Raw genomic sequence first — 15,900 nt, forward strand, 5'->3', positions numbered from 1 at the left:
GTGGGCTTCCACGGACGGAAAAGTAGGCTGGATAAAACATTTTTGAGACATTTGCTTCCCTTGTTTGAGAAATTCCATCTAAGGGTCCTGCGGCCCATTCTTTAGGGATTGGGGCTCAGGGAGATGGAGACGCGGGAGTGTGCCTTAAGTCACCAAAGAGGCCAGAGCCAACTGAACTCTAGGCTCTAGGATGTGTCTGGGCTCCTAAGAAGCTGTGTCTGCAGAATTTGGTCTGGGACTTGCACTCATTATAACCCTCTCTGCTCTAGCTACTGATGGCAGCAGAATGCAAGATCTATGGGAGGGGATCAGAGGGTGGAATGTGGCAAGTCCCCATGGGCAGTGATCCAGATATGCAGAGACCACTCTGCATTTCCGTTTTAACTGTGAGGTCCATATAACATCAAACTCACCATTTTAACCACTTTAACGTGCAATTCAGGGGCCTTTGGTATGTTCACCATGTTGTGGCTACTGTCACCTCTATCTAGTTCCAGAACATTTCATCACCCCAAAAGACCTTGTCCCCATAAGCAGTCACTCCCCGGCCCCCTCCCTCAGCCCTGGCAATTGCTATCTGCTTTCTGTCTCTCCAGACTTGCCTGTTCGGGACATATATGGATGGGATCATAGATTATGTGGCCTTTTGTGTCTGGCCTTTCACTCAGCATGGTGTTTTCATGGTTCGTCCGCATTACAGCACATGCCAGTGATTTATTCCTTTTTGTAACTGAGTAATCTCCACTGTATCCACTCTGCCTTGAAAAGGGGCAGTAGGAGCAACATCCTGGCCTGCCTCGGTGGGTCACTCAATCTTCCCTGGGTCTGGGGGAACCATGACTGCTGCTGACCTGAGCCCAGGAGGATGACTGGATCCGAAAGCCCCAGCAGTCAGGGATCAGGTGCCCCAAATGCCTCTTTTTCAGGCAGACACAATCTTCCCTTTGACTTTCTACCACCAGCCTGCTTCCAGCCTTTGCTTCTCTCGAAACCCCCTCCTTGGCGTCTCCCATCTTTATGGGCTTAGCCCTGGAATGGGTGTGGAAGCCTGCTCATGCCCAGGAGGGCTGTCCTTGGCTCCCCATGAGACACCCTCCCCACCTTGGGGTCACTATGACCTCATCTCAGCACACACTTACTTCCTGCTCTTCCAGAGCCGACACTCGGGACTGCTGAACTAGACTAGCCTGCTATTAAAAACGAATGGCCCTTGAATATCAAATGGCCCCTCTGAGCCTCAGGATGTGGAGTGGCAGAAGCCATGCTATGTGCTGGCTCTGTGGCATGACTCTGCTGGCCACATGACATTCTGGACCTTTGACTCTCCCAGAAAGCCTTGGGGTGGGACTTAGCCAGATTACTGCGGGCAAGAGCATTCTAGACTGAGAGTGTAGTGCATGCAAAGGTCCTGGGGTGAGAGATCGGGAAGGAGGCGAAGCAGAGAGGTAGGCTTGCTGCAGGTCACACAGAATGCAGGCAGCTGAGCTGGGCTGCCTGATCCTGCTCCTATCTTCCTGGCAGAGGCAGCTTGGGGCCCTCAAGTCCGGTGGGTAGTAAATTCGGGTGGAAGGGGGCGTGGCTACATACTGAAGGGCAAGGACTGGTCCAGGCACTTTGGCAGGACTGAAGATGTTCCCTCAGGGGCTGTGTGTCCTTGTCATCTTCTCTCTCCCCTGTCTGCTTACCATCTCTCAAAGCATTCACACGCCCAACAAGCAGCTCTGTCCCCGTGGTGCCTCCAGAGCCCCAGGCTGGATTTGTAACTGCATATCCTGGAGGCCTCGAAACTCCAGCAGATTGCTCGGCCTCGGCACTGCTGGCATTTGGGGCCAGATCCTTGTTTGTGGAGAGGGCTACCCTGGGCACTGGAGGGTGCTGAACAGCACCCCCGGCTCCTACCCACTAGATGTCTGTTTGTAGATGTTGTCAAACATGCCCTCAGGGCAGAATCGCCCCAGCTGAGAACTGAGCCTTGAACTCCGTTAAAAAATCAGCTGCCCCAGAGACCCCGCAGTCACAGAAGGCTAAATGGAACTCTGTACATTTTGGGGGGTTACCTTATGGGGGTGATGATACCATCCCTTGAGGGCCCACCTCGTGGAGGACTCTGGGCCTGGGTGTCTGACTGCTGCCAAGTGGTGCCACCCTCCCCTCCCCCCAAGAAGAACTGGTCAGCAACCCCATACTGGGGCCACATGGTTGGTCAGTAGCTGGGCAGATGACCACGAGCCTCAGGCTCAAGGGGCCTCAGGTAACTGCGGTCTTGCAGGGCCTGGCCTTGGGAGTTGGCTGTGGCCAGCTGGTGGCTGGCTGACACGGGAAATTTCAGAGGGCAGCTTCCCGGTGATCCTGGGGATGGGGCACTGGAGTCCCTCTATCCTGGATAATTGTTGGGAAACAAATTGGCTGCCAGGCCGTGTGGTTGCTCCTGGCCCAGCTGCGTTCCCGCCCCAAACAGCAAGGCAGATGTGGCTGATAGATGGGCAGACATTCCCCGGCCCTCTCCAGTCCTGGTGCAGCAGAGTGTCCAGAACATTCGGAAAGGGCGGTGGCTGTGGCAGGGGTGTCCCAGGACCAAGATCTGCTTCGCCTTTTAATCAACCTTTTCTGTAAATTCCAAGGAGGCCTTTCTGGGTGCTTAAAATACACCCCATAATTTCACTTTTCTCTTAGACACAGCGTTCCCAAAAATATAAGTTCCCCTTTTGTCTAAAATATCCTTCGATGGCTGCAAAGTGTCAGGGCTCCGCACTTTTTTTAGGCAGCAGACCAGAAAGGCAGCCCCAGGTCTGCAGGGCACAGGAGGGACAGAGAGCACCGCTGAGCTCCGCCACAGATGGCCACTCCTTCCCTGGCGCTTCCCCCCACACCACTGCCATAGGGCACTCCTATGCTCTCCTTACCTCCCTCAGACACCCTCTCATCTTTCTGCAGCCCCTCCCGCTTTGCAGCTGGGCTGTCTCCTGACTGTCACCCTGCCTCTCTTCCCTGTCTCTGATCCGGGTGCTCCTGGTAGTTGCTTCCCATTTTCTGTCTCTCAGGACATCCTTGTAGTGATGTGGGAATACCCATACCTGCTGGTTTGCATTAAGCCCTGGGGCTGGGAACGCTGCCAGCCCCCACCCTGGGCCACAAGAAACTCGTCCTCACGCTCCTCTCTCTGGCTGAGTCATCCCCCAGCTGTGAGCTCCAGTGTCTGCCTGGACACACATCTGACACCTCAGAGGCTAGCTAGCTTCCTCCAGGGGGGTCTTAGCCCGGGTGCACGCTTCCGGCCTGGCCCCATCAGCTCTAGTGCTTTCATGCTGCTTCTCCGAGCAGCTTCTGGAGGATCCAGGGATTGCTGTGGGGGGGTGGGTGGGGGTGGAACTGGGGTCTCATTCTGTGTCCTCATCCCACTGTGACCCCAACAGACAGTGCTGCCCTGCCAGCAGGGTGCAGCTGGAAACCCTCTGAGGGCCGTCCAGGAGGGTACAAGCCTAGGCAGAGGCCCCCCATGGCCTCCACCACCTTCAGCCAGAGCTCAAACATGCCGGCTATTAAAACACTCCCAGGTGCCCATGGGACACAGAGTACGTGAGCACGAGAGCAAGAAGGCCCGCACAGAGCCCCAGGCTGGAGCTGGCCCTGCTGAACTTTCTGGGACATCGACGTCCCAGTCCTCCTTTCCTGACCCCTCCCAACCACTTTAAGACTCTACAGTTTTGGGGCAGCTGGTGGCTCAGTCGGTTAAGCGTCTGCCCCACATCCTGCCCAGGGTCTTGGGACTGAGCCCCGCGTTGGGCTCCCTGCTTGGTGGAGAGCCTGCTTCTCCCTCTCCCTCTGCCCCTTCCTCCTGCTTGTGCTCTCTCACTGTCTCTCCAATAAATAAATAAAATCTTAAAAAAAAAAACAACCTCTAATTCGGACTCTAATTCTGACGTGTGGGTTTTTTACCCTCCCACACCAAGCTCTCCTCCAACATCGGCTGGGTGTCCTACGATTCAACTCACTTCTGATACAGTCTCCCCTGTGAGAGTATCAGCTCCCACAGGTTAAGGGCTCAGTCCCACAAAGGCTGCATGCTTCCCCCTTCAGATGCCAACTGAAAGGTTGTCATCCATTTTTCTGATCGACTGGCTATCAGTCAGAGGTTCCTACAACCCCCTCTTTGGGCTTGATTAATTTGCAAGAACGATTCACAGAACCTGGGAAACCAGTTTACTCACTCCATTTCCAGTTTCTCCGAAGAGGACATAGCTCAGGAATAGCCAGATGGAGGAGATGGCCAGGGCAGGGTAGGAAGGAAGCTCCAGGCCCTCGCTGAGTGTGCCACCCTGCCAGAACCTCCATGGACTCACCAGCTCACAAGCTCTCAACTCCCTCCTTTCTTGTTCTAGGGAAGCTTCGTCACTCAGGCACAGCTGATTAAATCATGGGCCACTGGGGACTGATTTCGACCTCTGGCTCCTCTTCCCCTCCCCAGAGGTCAGGGGAACGGGGCTGAAAAGTTCCAACCCTTTAAGCACATGGTTGATTCCCCTGGGAACCAGCCCCCATCCTCAGGTGCATTCCAAAAATCACCTCATTAATATAACCACCTTATTATTCTCATCACTTAGGAAATTCAAAGGGTTTTAGGAGTTCTGTGCCAGGAACAGGAGTTAACCCAAACATATACTTCTTATAAATCACAATACCGCAGAGCCCACTGTGGGTAGATGTTTACGAACACACGTATCCATACCTGGCATAGATACAAATGCAGAAAGATTTCAGTTGGTGATGGCAGTTCTGCGGAATGAGAGTGGGAACCTGATTTCCCAGATTTGAGTGTGGGGAGCTGAGCAGAAGGTGAGAAGAGGGCATGAAGAAAGTTAACTGCGGAAAGTTCCAGAATGTTCTATGTGAAGCTACAGGTATGAGGGGGTCAGCTAACCTTTCCTATAAAGGGTCAAGTGATAAATATGTTCGGCTTTATGGGCTCTCTGCTGTCTCTGCTGCAAAGGCTCTGCTCAGCCTTTGTGAAAGCCTGGGCGAAAGCCACCACAGATAATATGTAAATGAGTGGGCATGGCTATGTGCCAATAAAACTTTATTTATAGAAACAGGCCCTGCCAGATTTAACCTGTGGGCTGTAGTCTGCCAACTCCTGGTACATACAAAAAGAAATTATACTTCAAATATGGAAAAAGATACTTAAAAAAAAAAAAAAAAAAAAAAGAAAGAAAAAGAAAAAAGAAAAAAAAAAGAAGCATTATATGAAAAAGGCAAAGAAATGGACCTGGGTAGAACCAAAAGCAGTAATAAAATGTGTCACGATTTTGCCGAAGTGGGGCAGATAACCACACGTGCTCCCCAGCAGCACAAACCACGATGGTGGCCCTGGTGTGCTTCCTGTCGGGGAGACACTAAGGGAGACATGAGGCAAACCACAGCCAACACCTGCAATTATATTCTGAAAGTCACACCAGGAGGACAAGGGTGGAGGGATGACAGAATTCCAGGGCTTAGGAAGCAGCACGAACCGCATCAGAAATCCGCTTGCAGGGCGCCTGGGTGGCACAGCGGTTAAGCGTCTGCCTTCGGCTCAGGGCGTGATCCCGCCGTTGTGGGATCGAGCCCCACATCAGGCTCCTCCGCTGTGAGCCTGCTTCTTCCTCTCCCACTCCCCCTGCTTGTGTTCCCTCTCTCGCTGGCTGTCTCTATCTCTGTCGAATAAATAAATAAATAAATCTTAAAAAAAAAAAAAAAGAAATTCGCTTGCGTGCTCTCGTAAATTTCCTTTGCAACAACACCCACAGGGAGTGTGTGACTTCTCGGCTCTGGGTCGGGGGGGCTTGAATTGGGCAACTGCATTTTTTGGTATCGACCAGCAGCTCTTAAAATATCACTTTAAAGATGTCACTCAAGGGGCGCCTGAGTGGCACAGCGGTTAAGCGTCTGCCTTCGGCTCAGGGCGTGATCCCGGCGTTATGGGATCGAGCCCCACATCAGGCTCCTCCCTATGAGCCTGCTTCTTCCTCTCCCACTCCCCCTGCTTGTGTTCCCTCTCTCGCTGGCTGTCTCTATCTCTGTCAAATAAATAAAATCTTTAAAAAAAAAAAAAATAAAGATGTCACTCAAGGTCCACTTCCAAGGCCAAACCCAAGTGTATTTGGGCAGCAACAAAGACGTGAGGCAATTTCTGGTCTGGGGGCGGGGTGGGTGGGGGCAGTGACCATTTGCGAGACTCTGGCTAATGGCAGGGCGAGAAGTAGCACCAGCCTCCTCTTTCCGGGAATGACTGAGAAAGCCAGCAGGAGAGGCATCCCTGCCTGCCAGCCACCCTGACTGCTGGTGCTGAATATAGTTGGGATGAAGTGTAAGTACAATGGCATAATGTTACCAAAAAAAAATTAAATAAATAAAAAGGAAAAAAATCTGAAGCTATTTAGGCATAAAACATCTGTGACACTGAAATCGTTCTTTGCATGCAGTCAACCTAAAACTGATTCTCAATGGGGGAGATTCAGCCCCACCAGGGGGACGCCTGGTGATGCCTGGACACCATTTTGGTTGTCCTGCCTGGGGTAGGGACTGCTCCTGGCACGTGATGGGTCAAGGCCAGGGATGCTGCCCAACGCCCTGCAGTGTATAGGATGGCCCTTACGACAGAGAGGGCCCCACATCGATGGCCTTCATCTCTACGTGTTTCTATCCGCAAGGTCTGAAGCTGACCTCTTGGCCCCTGTGGGGTTTGCCCAGCCCTATCCCCGCCTTGCTCCAGGTTCTGGCTTCAGCTCCTATCTTCCTTCAGGTTGGTCTGCCAACCTGGGCCCCCTCACCAACGACTCCCCCAAACATCTGGGGGAGGCCACACTGGGGACAGAAGCAGCCAGAGATGTAACTCCTTGCTCTATGTAGTCAACCAAGTGGGGCCCACCTGCCTCTTGGGCTCTCAGTAGCTCGGCCTCCAGCACCTTCTCCGATTTCTGCACCACTGAATCTCCCTATAAGGACCATTTTCCCAGGATTCCACCCCTGGCTCTCCCTTTCCCTCCCCTGTTGATGGCTGACCCTGATGTTCACATCAGTGACCTTCCAGCCACCCAGCTTCAAGGATGGCCCAGAATAGCTCGAGCCTTGACTGCTGGCCAGGGTGTGGGGGATGACTTCTGGGAGCTCAAAGTCTGTCCCACTCCTCCCCTAAGCTGCACGCCTACTCCAGCTCAACTCCAGGTCAGGAGTATCTGGGGACTCCAGCTCAAGGCCCACGGCAGCCTGTGCACCCAGACTCAGCCCTGGACTTGTCTGGTCAGCATACCTCTCTCTAGAGTGTCCCATGCTGCTGCCCTAAACCCTCTTAAGCTCAAGCCCCACCCCCTAGCAGCAGCCAACCTTCCCCTCGACAGACCAAAAGAACACGTGCTCTTAGGACTCTCGCTCCAAAACACCATATTCACGTCCAGCAGCTGCAACCCGGCTTTTGGGGCCCTCAGATCTGGGAAACGGAGGGGTACTGGATAAAGGCTCCTGGCCCAAACCCGTCTCCTGCTGCGAAGGCTCTGGCTCTCCTTTGTGAATGCGCGACTCCAGCCGCTTCCCTCCTTCCTCCCCAGCCAGAGCCTCCTCCCTGCTGTGTGGCCCATGCCCTAAAGCGGTCCCCTGGAGGCCTGTCCTTGGCCACCTGCCCCTTTCTCAACCCTGGTTCCTCCTGGCAAGCCCGCTCCCCCCGTGGCTAACACACAAAGGGCAGGGAGCAGCGCGCAGCCAGGAGGCACCCCAGCCAGCCACCTGCTCCTGCCCCCTCTGCCCGTGCAGCCTGCTAGGTCACGCGACTGGACAACCCCCCCCAGCAAGCACTGGGGGCAAGGGGTCTTTGTGCTCCCCGTGCTCAGGTCCTCCCCTCCCCCGCACCCCCGGATGACAGCAGTCTGCATCAGCACCCAGAAGCAGCTCCACACAGCACTGTGCAGCCACCTCTGACCCTGTCCTGCTTGGACACCTTGGCGTGGGTAGCCCAACAGCGTATGTAAATGCTCTCATCTGCCTCTGGAGGCCCTGGGTTGGCTTGCCCAGTGTGCTCACTGGCCACTGCTCCTGAGCGCCAGCCTCCCTCTGCCTGCCAGCCTCTTAGCAGGTGCAGCAGGTACACACAGATGGGTGACACGGACGGACAGACGACCTAGGCTCCATTCTGCCCTCGACACACCTAGGAGGGCCCCGTACGTCTAGAGCAGGCCGCTGGCCAGGCTCTGCTTCCCTCCTATTGGCATGCATGGCTCAGGCAACCCTGAGAGTCTTCTGATGAGGGCCAGGGAGGCACTGATGCGGGGGTGGGGTGGGGGTGCTGGCCTGGGAGGGGGCCAGGGCTCAGGAGAAAACCCAACTGCAGACTCAGCCGTACAAAGGAATGAAGTCCTGGGACAACTGGCGAGAGAGGAACACAGTGTGGTCTTCTCCACAGGACGGAATATTACTCAGCCACAGAAAGGAACGAAGCCCTGATTCCTGCTACGTGGGTGAACCTCGGGAACATCGTGCTGAGCGACAGCAGCCAGACGCAAAAGGCCACACAGTGTAGGATCCCATTGCTAGGAAGTGTCCAGAACAGGCAAATCCACAGAGATAGCAGGCAGACTGGTGGTTGCCAGGGGCTGGGGGAGAGCGATGGGGAGTGACTGCTTGTGGTGTTTCTTTCTGGGGGGATGGGAATGTTCTGGAACTAGACAGAGGTGAGGGTTACACAACATCATGAATGTACCGAACACTACTGAACTGTACACTTCAACATGCGTGAATTATGTCTCAGGAAAGGTCTTCAATAGAGACCCTACCTGCAGAAGCATACATATCCCTGTTTTTGGAACCTTGTTTCTGGAAACCTCTGTCACCCTGGCTGAGTGGCTTCAGCTGTGTGCCCCTAACACCGGGCAGAGGCTGGCCTGTCCACACAGTTGTGGGAATAAAGGATACGGCCTGGGCCGGTGTCCCTGAGAGCAAAGGGCAAGGTGGGTAATGGCATGCAGTTCTGGGTGACCTCTCTGGGTGGACTGAACCAGTGCTAACAGATGGTCCTGGGAACAGACCCAGCAGCCTGGTGGGTGGAGCAGGGCTGGGAGCCGCCTGGGGTCACATGAGACTGGGTTTGTGGGTCCTAAAGGGGACTGGTGTTCAGGACTGAGGTTGGCACAGATGCCAGTCCCCGGACTGGCTCCTTCGCAGACCCTCGAGGCGAGTCAGGGGCAGCCGTGAGCTCCAGGACCCCCACCCCCTGGGTCCCACATCTTGCTGTCCCGGGTCACTGGCCTCCTCCTGCGGGTGTGGCAGGTGGCTCAGGGTGTCACAATCTCTCAGCCTCCCGCCTCTGCATGGGCCAGGCCATGGTGGCTACACGAAAGGCCCGGAACCCCAGCACACAGTAGCAGCCTTTGGCTGCTTGGGAAAATGGCCTGGCCAGCAAGCATCCTTGTTTCGTTTCTGCTTTCGAAATTATAACCCTGTGCGCATCAGCAAATGCTGGTGACAACTGTCACAGTTCAGGAAAGAGAACCCCAACCTTGAGGCCCACACCATCAGCCCTGATGCTGAGGTCTGCGGGCCCGGGAAAAGGAGCATGTCTGGGCACGCTCTGCGGCCAGCCCTGCAGCTGAGGCCTTGGTGGTCGCGTCTAGAGTCACCAGGTTCTCTGAGGGCCCCCCAGGATGGGCAGAGGACCCCAGCACATGGGAGGGAGGAACCCAGGCCGCTCACTGACCTAGTGAGCCTGCCTTCTGTGCCCTCAGTGTTTCTGAGCTAAAACAAGAGTCCCGCACAAATGTCATGTTTCTGGAGGCAGCGGGGAGGCCAGGCTGCAGGGAGGCCGAGCAGGGCCGAGTGACATCGTGTGAAACGGTGACAGTAAGTGACAGTAACAGTTAACTGCAGGGGCAGGCAGACCAGCTGATTGGAACTGGCTTCCACAGTGCCTCCTTCCTGTTTTCTGGTCAGAATTGCACAGCGAAGCTGCAACCCACAGGACGGGGGGGTGGCCTGGCGACACCCAAACCTCAAAACAACTCCACTTCTCCTTTTAGGGAGCTGAGAAAAAGTCCCAAATGCTACAAGATGTGTCGATCTCTGGCCTTCTTTGGCCCTGGACAAGGTGAGAGAGGAAATCTTTCACAAAGACCATAGAGTGGTACCATGAACTCAAGCTCAGACCCAGGCTGGGTTCCCACCATGGTCCAGCCACAGCTACCTGTGGTGTGGCCTGGGGAACCCAGACTGCAGTGGGCTGACTGTGTCCCTTCAAAAGATATGCCCAAGTCCTGATCCCTGGAACTCATCATGAGGGGGGCCTCATTTGGAAAATAGGGTTTCTGGAGATATAACTCAAATAAGGATCCTGAGGTGAGATCTTCCTGGATTTATGGTGGGCCCTGAATCCAAGGACAAGTGACCTTATATGAGGAAGGAACTCAGAGACACAGAGGCACAAAGGGATAAAGGCCATGTGCAGGTAGAGGCAGAGATCGGAGAGATGCTACCACAAGCCAAGCGACAAACACCGAAGGGCTGCTGATGGCCATAAGAAGCCTGGAGAGGGGCCTGGGACACATTCTCCCTCAGAGCCTCCAGAGCCTCCAGAAGGATCCCACGTGCCCACAACTCGATTTCAGACTTGTGACCTCCAGGACTGTGACAGAATCGATTCCCGTTTGTTTTAAGCACTCCCCAACTCCCACCCTTGTTTGTGGCAGCCCCAGGACATTTGCACACCAGCACGCCTCTCTGGGACCCTCTTGCCTCATCTTTAAAATGGGCAAAGGTGTTGTAAGGACGCAGAGAGATGGAAACTGGACCCGAAGAAGGTACAACAAATTATTTCTGTTATTAGAAAGTGACTCCTGGCTTAGCTCATAATGGCTGCAACTTGTGAACAATTTCTAAACGGTCAGCGCCGGAATAAAGACTTGGTCTCATGGGATCCAGAGCTGTGACTCTAAGACAGTCGTTCCCACCTGGGGAATAATCTGTCCCCAGGGGACACTGAGTGATGTCTGGGGACATTTTCGGTTGTCACATCTGGGGGGAGGTGGCACTGCTGGCATCTGTGGGTGGAGGCCAGGAGTGCGGCTCTGCGACCCGCAGTGCACAGGACCGCCCCGCCAGGGAATGGCCTGGCCCCAGACGTTAGTGGGGCCTGGCCGAGAAGCCCAGCTCTAAACTAAAACAATCTTCTCCCTTTCCAAACGGTCGCCCCAGGAAGCACGTTTATGGCCATGACGTGGATTTGGCTCCAGTCTGTTTTGGAAGCCAGCGTGGGCACCGCCCTCCAGCAGCAGCTACCCTAACCGCTGGGGAAATTTGGCCTTGACGGCTCACACTGCGGAGGCTGGAGGGAGGCAGCCGGGCGGGGTCAGAGGCATCTGACTCACGAGGTGCAGACACTAGGCAAGAAGGGTGACTAATGGCCCTTGAAGAATGTGCCAGAATCCCTTGGGGCAACTTCAGGGGAGGAGCTCCCAGGACAACTACTGAGCAGGGGCGGCCCTCAGGGAAGAAGGCACATTCTCACTCGCCCCCCAGGGGCTTGCTGTGGGCGGACCTGTCACCAAAAACGGCCATGTTCGGACCCCCCTATGAATGTAGCCTTATTTGGAAATGGGGTCTTTGTTGATGTAATTAGTTAGGATGAGGTCATCCTGGCCTAGGGCGGGCCCTAAATCCACTGACTGACGTCTTTATAGGAGAAGGCCACCTGACCAGAAGCAGAGATTGGGGTGGTGGGGCCAAGAGCCAAGGAACGCCAGAGCCTCTAGAAGCGGGAAGAGGTGAGGAGCCCTCCCTTGAACTGACTTCTGCGAGAGAAGAGGTCCCTGTTGTTTGAAGCCACCCAATTTGTGATCATTTGTTACGCGAGCCATCGGGTCTCAGCCCGCTGCCCTGGATGGGCCTTACTGGAAAAGGAAACAGCGCCACGGTGCCATACCGGCCTCCTCACCGTGTTGTGTTGAGACCTCTGGGCTCAGAGTCCACATGGGGTATGGACGCCGCCACCTGCCTGTCTGGTTCGGTGAGGGGTAAACAGTCCACTCGGCAGAACACCTGATTTGGTAAATGCCAGATCCGTCCTCCTGCTCACGCACTTCTGATGTCACTGACGGCCTGTTCCATCTCATGTGGGACCGTGGTGCCAGGCTGTGGCCTAGAGCACCTGCCGTGGCCCCTGACTGGTGCTGAGGCTGAGTTGTGGAGCTGGGATGGCGTCAGATCAACCTATGGACGCCCTGTGTAGCTCCCACATCACACAAACCCCGTAGTTCACAAGGTCCCAAACGACCTGCCCATCGCTGCCCTATCACCTCCCCGGCCCCACTGCCTCCTGCTCTGCCCCTTGCTTAGTCTGCTCTGGCCCCATCTTGTGCCCTCCAGGCCCCCCGCCTTTCTATCTAGCCTCCCGGCCTTTCTCTGGCTCATCTGACCTCCGTCTGGGCCCAGCTCAGTGTCACCCCTCACCTCCTGCTCCCTTAACCCTTCTTCCCTGGGCATGCCTGCTGTTCTTACTGGCACCTCGCTCGCAGACGAGGCCTGCTGTTTATTTTGCTGCCTGACTCCTCATCACTGGGGTGACCGCTCTGCGGAGACAGGCCTTTGTGTAGATTTGGGCCACCACGCAGGCCGGGGCCTAGAACGGTGCCTGGCACATGGCAGACAAGCTCACAGTATTTGTAGAAGGCACTGATGATCAAAACAAAGCAGGCAAGACATGTGGGGCGCACCGCATTAAAGAGAAAAACACACTCTGTGGCTGATTACTCTGTAGTTTTTGAAAAGTTTGCACAAAAAAATGACGACTAACACAGAGAAGAAACAGGCTGGCTGTACCTGTTGGCGCAGGGCCAGACTGCACAACCCCAGTGACTTTCTTGCTCATGATCTCAGAGATCATCAGAGAGGAAGAGGAACTGAAATGTACTCGGCAGGCACAGCCTCGATGGGCTTTTAGCGAATTTGCATGGCAGCAAGGTGGCTGTGTCAGGCCTTCAGCTTGGGGGCGGGGGGGAGGGGGATCAGCCAGAGGCTGGAAGCCAACACTTTGGGAGAGATGAATAGGAGGTGCCCAGACCTTGGGGACCGTGTAATGGTACATACGTGACACTGTGCCTTTGCCCAGACCCACAGAGTATACAACACCAAGAGTGAACCCCAGTGTCAATCATGGACTTCAGTTAATAATCATGTATTGATAGTGGCTCATTTATTGCAACAAATGTACCACGCTAATGCAAGACGTTAATAATGGGGAAAGGATGGGGAGGGCGAGTGGGGGGGTATATGGGAACTCTGTACTGTCTGATCGATGTCTCTATCAGTCTAAACTGCTTTAAGAAATATAATAACTTATTATATTTAATAAACCTTATTCAGAATTACTTACTTATTATAAAAGCTAATTAAAGGAAAAAAAAGAACAGAGCCCTGAACTCTAAACCCATAGGCACAGACCCTGGGCCCATGCGTCGTCCCAGCCCTCACCAGGTGATGACAATCAGAGCACGTTCTGAGACATGGATGCACTTGGTCCCAAGACCCCAAGAGTGAGGGATGCTGTGTGGTCGTTGCCACCGCCCCTGCGTCCAGAAGGCTCAGGCACAGTGACCCATCATTAGTGGCTTCTGTGGAGTTTGGCCAATGGGGACACTGGATGGAGGGCACTCCATCCCTCACAGACTTTACAGTGATGCCAGGAGGCTCCCTCCCTCAGCGTCACTGTCCCCCTAGCCCCCAGGTCTGCACCCTGCCTTCCTGGCTCCCTTCTGAACCGTGGGCTCCACCGCAGACAACACCCGGTCATGAATTTCTCAGTTTGGACTTGCCACCTTTTTCTTTCTGGGAACTGGAGTATAGACTGCTACCCCACACACATTAATAGTGTATTAATCAGGACTTTCTCCCCCCCACCCCCCACATTCTGATGCTTTTATATCAGGGGACGCAGCTGACCTTGAAAGGACTGCCCCTCCCAGGGCTAGCTAACTGTTGAGAGCAAAGGACTCGCCTGTGAGTGCGCCTTGTGTAGGCAAACCAACCATTTCGGAGCCCACGCCCCCACCACGTCTGTTTCCAGGCTCTTGCACCCTGGGCCACTAGCTCCTGCCCTGATCACCCCAGGGCCAGGTACCAGACAACCAGGGCAGCCGCCCTACTTCCCAGATCCCTGGAATCATTCCACTGAGCTAATCTTAAGCTTGCATACTCCGGCTCACCTGTTCCTTCCCATGACCACCCCAGCAAAGGCTCTGCCCACGTTTCTCCCTACCGGCCCTGGTGCTTCCCAGTGCGGCCCTGTGTGGCTTGCTGAGCACCCCCATTTCTAGGAAACTGACAGTGGGTATAACCAACTATCTTCTCGAGGGCAGTGGTCTCACCGGACCTGAATGAGAATAAAACCCGCGCTCTGAGGCAGAGCGCCCCTCCCGCCGACGGCCCGGCTCACCTCCAGCACAGGGCCGGCGCCCAGGATGGTCCTTTCGACGCCGCTGGCGTAGCCCTTCTGGCTCAGCGCGGTGAGGCAGTGGATCAGGAAGTTCGTGCTCTGCGTCTTGCCCGAGCCGCTCTCGCCCGAGATCACGATGCACTGATTGACGCGCTTCCGGAGCATGGCGTAGTAGGCCACGTCGGCCAGTGCGAACACGTGCGGCTCCAGCTTGCCCAGCTGCTGGTTCTCGTACATCTTCACGTACTTGGGGTTGTAGATGGGGAGGAACTTGAAGGGATTGACGGCCACCAGGATGCTCCCCGCGTACGTGTAGATCTTCTGCTGCAGGAAGCGGTGCTTGAGGTTCTTCAGGAGGTTCTCCTCGGTCAGCTCGGGGAGGTTGCACAGGTCGTCAAAGTCCGCCTGCTGCCGGGGCAGGAGGCCGCGCTCCACCAGGCGCCGGGTGGCCGTGGCCTGGGATACCAGCTGCATGTGCACGTACTTGATGGTGCCGTCGGCGTTGCGCTCCTGCAGCAGGAAGTAGTAGCCGTCCTCCTGCGGGTGCTCGTCTTGGGCCCGCCGGGGCCACAGCAGCACGCGGTGCACAGGTGAGTCGTTGGCATCCAGTACCCACTCCTCCCCACCTGTCTCCTTCACCTCCACCAGCACGTAGCACTTGGTACAATCCAGCTGCAGGCTGGCGATGGCATCCTGGATGACATCGGACGTTGTGCTGTCCTTGGTGGCGGTCACACGGCATGAGGCCCGGCTCTCGCTGGTGGCCAGCTGCGGGTAGATGTGCAGATGGTAGGCTGCCTGCCCCCCGCGGCCGGAGCTGCCTGCCTCGTTCACACTCATCCTGCCAGCGGCCTGGCCTCAGCATGCCTCCCGGGCTCGGGGCACGCGTCCTGGAGCTAGAAGGGAGGGGGTGGCATGGTCAGAGTGGTGGTGAGTGGGTGGGTGGGTGCGTGGGGGACGGCAATGACACCCACCCCTCGGCCAGAAGGAAATCTCCTGCCCCTAACAGGGCTCTCTCTTGAAGCAAGAAGGGCAGAAGAGCCTCCATCTGTCCTTAAGTGTGACCCAACCTAAGGTGTGTGACTCTTACAAAGTGACATCATCAGACCTCCTACCCCCAAGACCAGACTCGTCCCCTGGAGTTTGCACCATCCCAACCCCTGTTCTTGCCCCACCACCCCCACCCCAGGGTCAGCCTCTTAGACTTTCAAGTCTAATGGCCATGACCATCTCTTGGTCAAGCCCTTCCCAGCCCACATCCTTCCTGGTCTCCTCTCTCTGACAAAACCTCCCCCAGTGGCTCCCCAAGCCCCCCCGTGGGCCTTGGTTATGTCCCCAAAACACACAAGGGGCAGCAGGAGGCGTGGTGGGTTGAGCAAGACTGAACCTGTCCTGAAACTCGGGGATTCTGAAACTCCACGGGGGAGGACTTCGTCAGGGAGAGCCCCCCAAAACTC

At 55.6% G+C, this 15,900-nt stretch overlaps 1 protein-coding gene across 8 annotated transcripts in view; it reads right to left on the reverse strand.

Annotated features, from left to right (window-relative positions):
- MYO9B (myosin IXB) overlaps nucleotides 1-15,900 on the reverse strand; it is an 85,472-nt gene that overhangs the window by 50,925 nt on the left and 18,647 nt on the right. For all 8 annotated transcript variants that reach the window (XM_087867181.1, XM_087867177.1, XM_087867180.1 and 5 more), the window contains exon 2: nucleotides 14,444-15,339. In XM_087867181.1, coding sequence (XP_087723307.1) covers nucleotides 14,444-15,283 — 840 coding nt within the window. In that variant the 5' untranslated portion in view covers nucleotides 15,284-15,339. The remainder of the gene's footprint in view (nucleotides 1-14,443; nucleotides 15,340-15,900) is intronic.

The sequence above is a fragment of the Ursus americanus genome, chromosome 14, assembly GCF_024610735.1.
Source record: "Ursus americanus isolate L20-20 chromosome 14, mUrsAme1.1.p, whole genome shotgun sequence".
Classification (NCBI taxonomy): Eukaryota; Metazoa; Chordata; class Mammalia; order Carnivora; family Ursidae; genus Ursus; species Ursus americanus.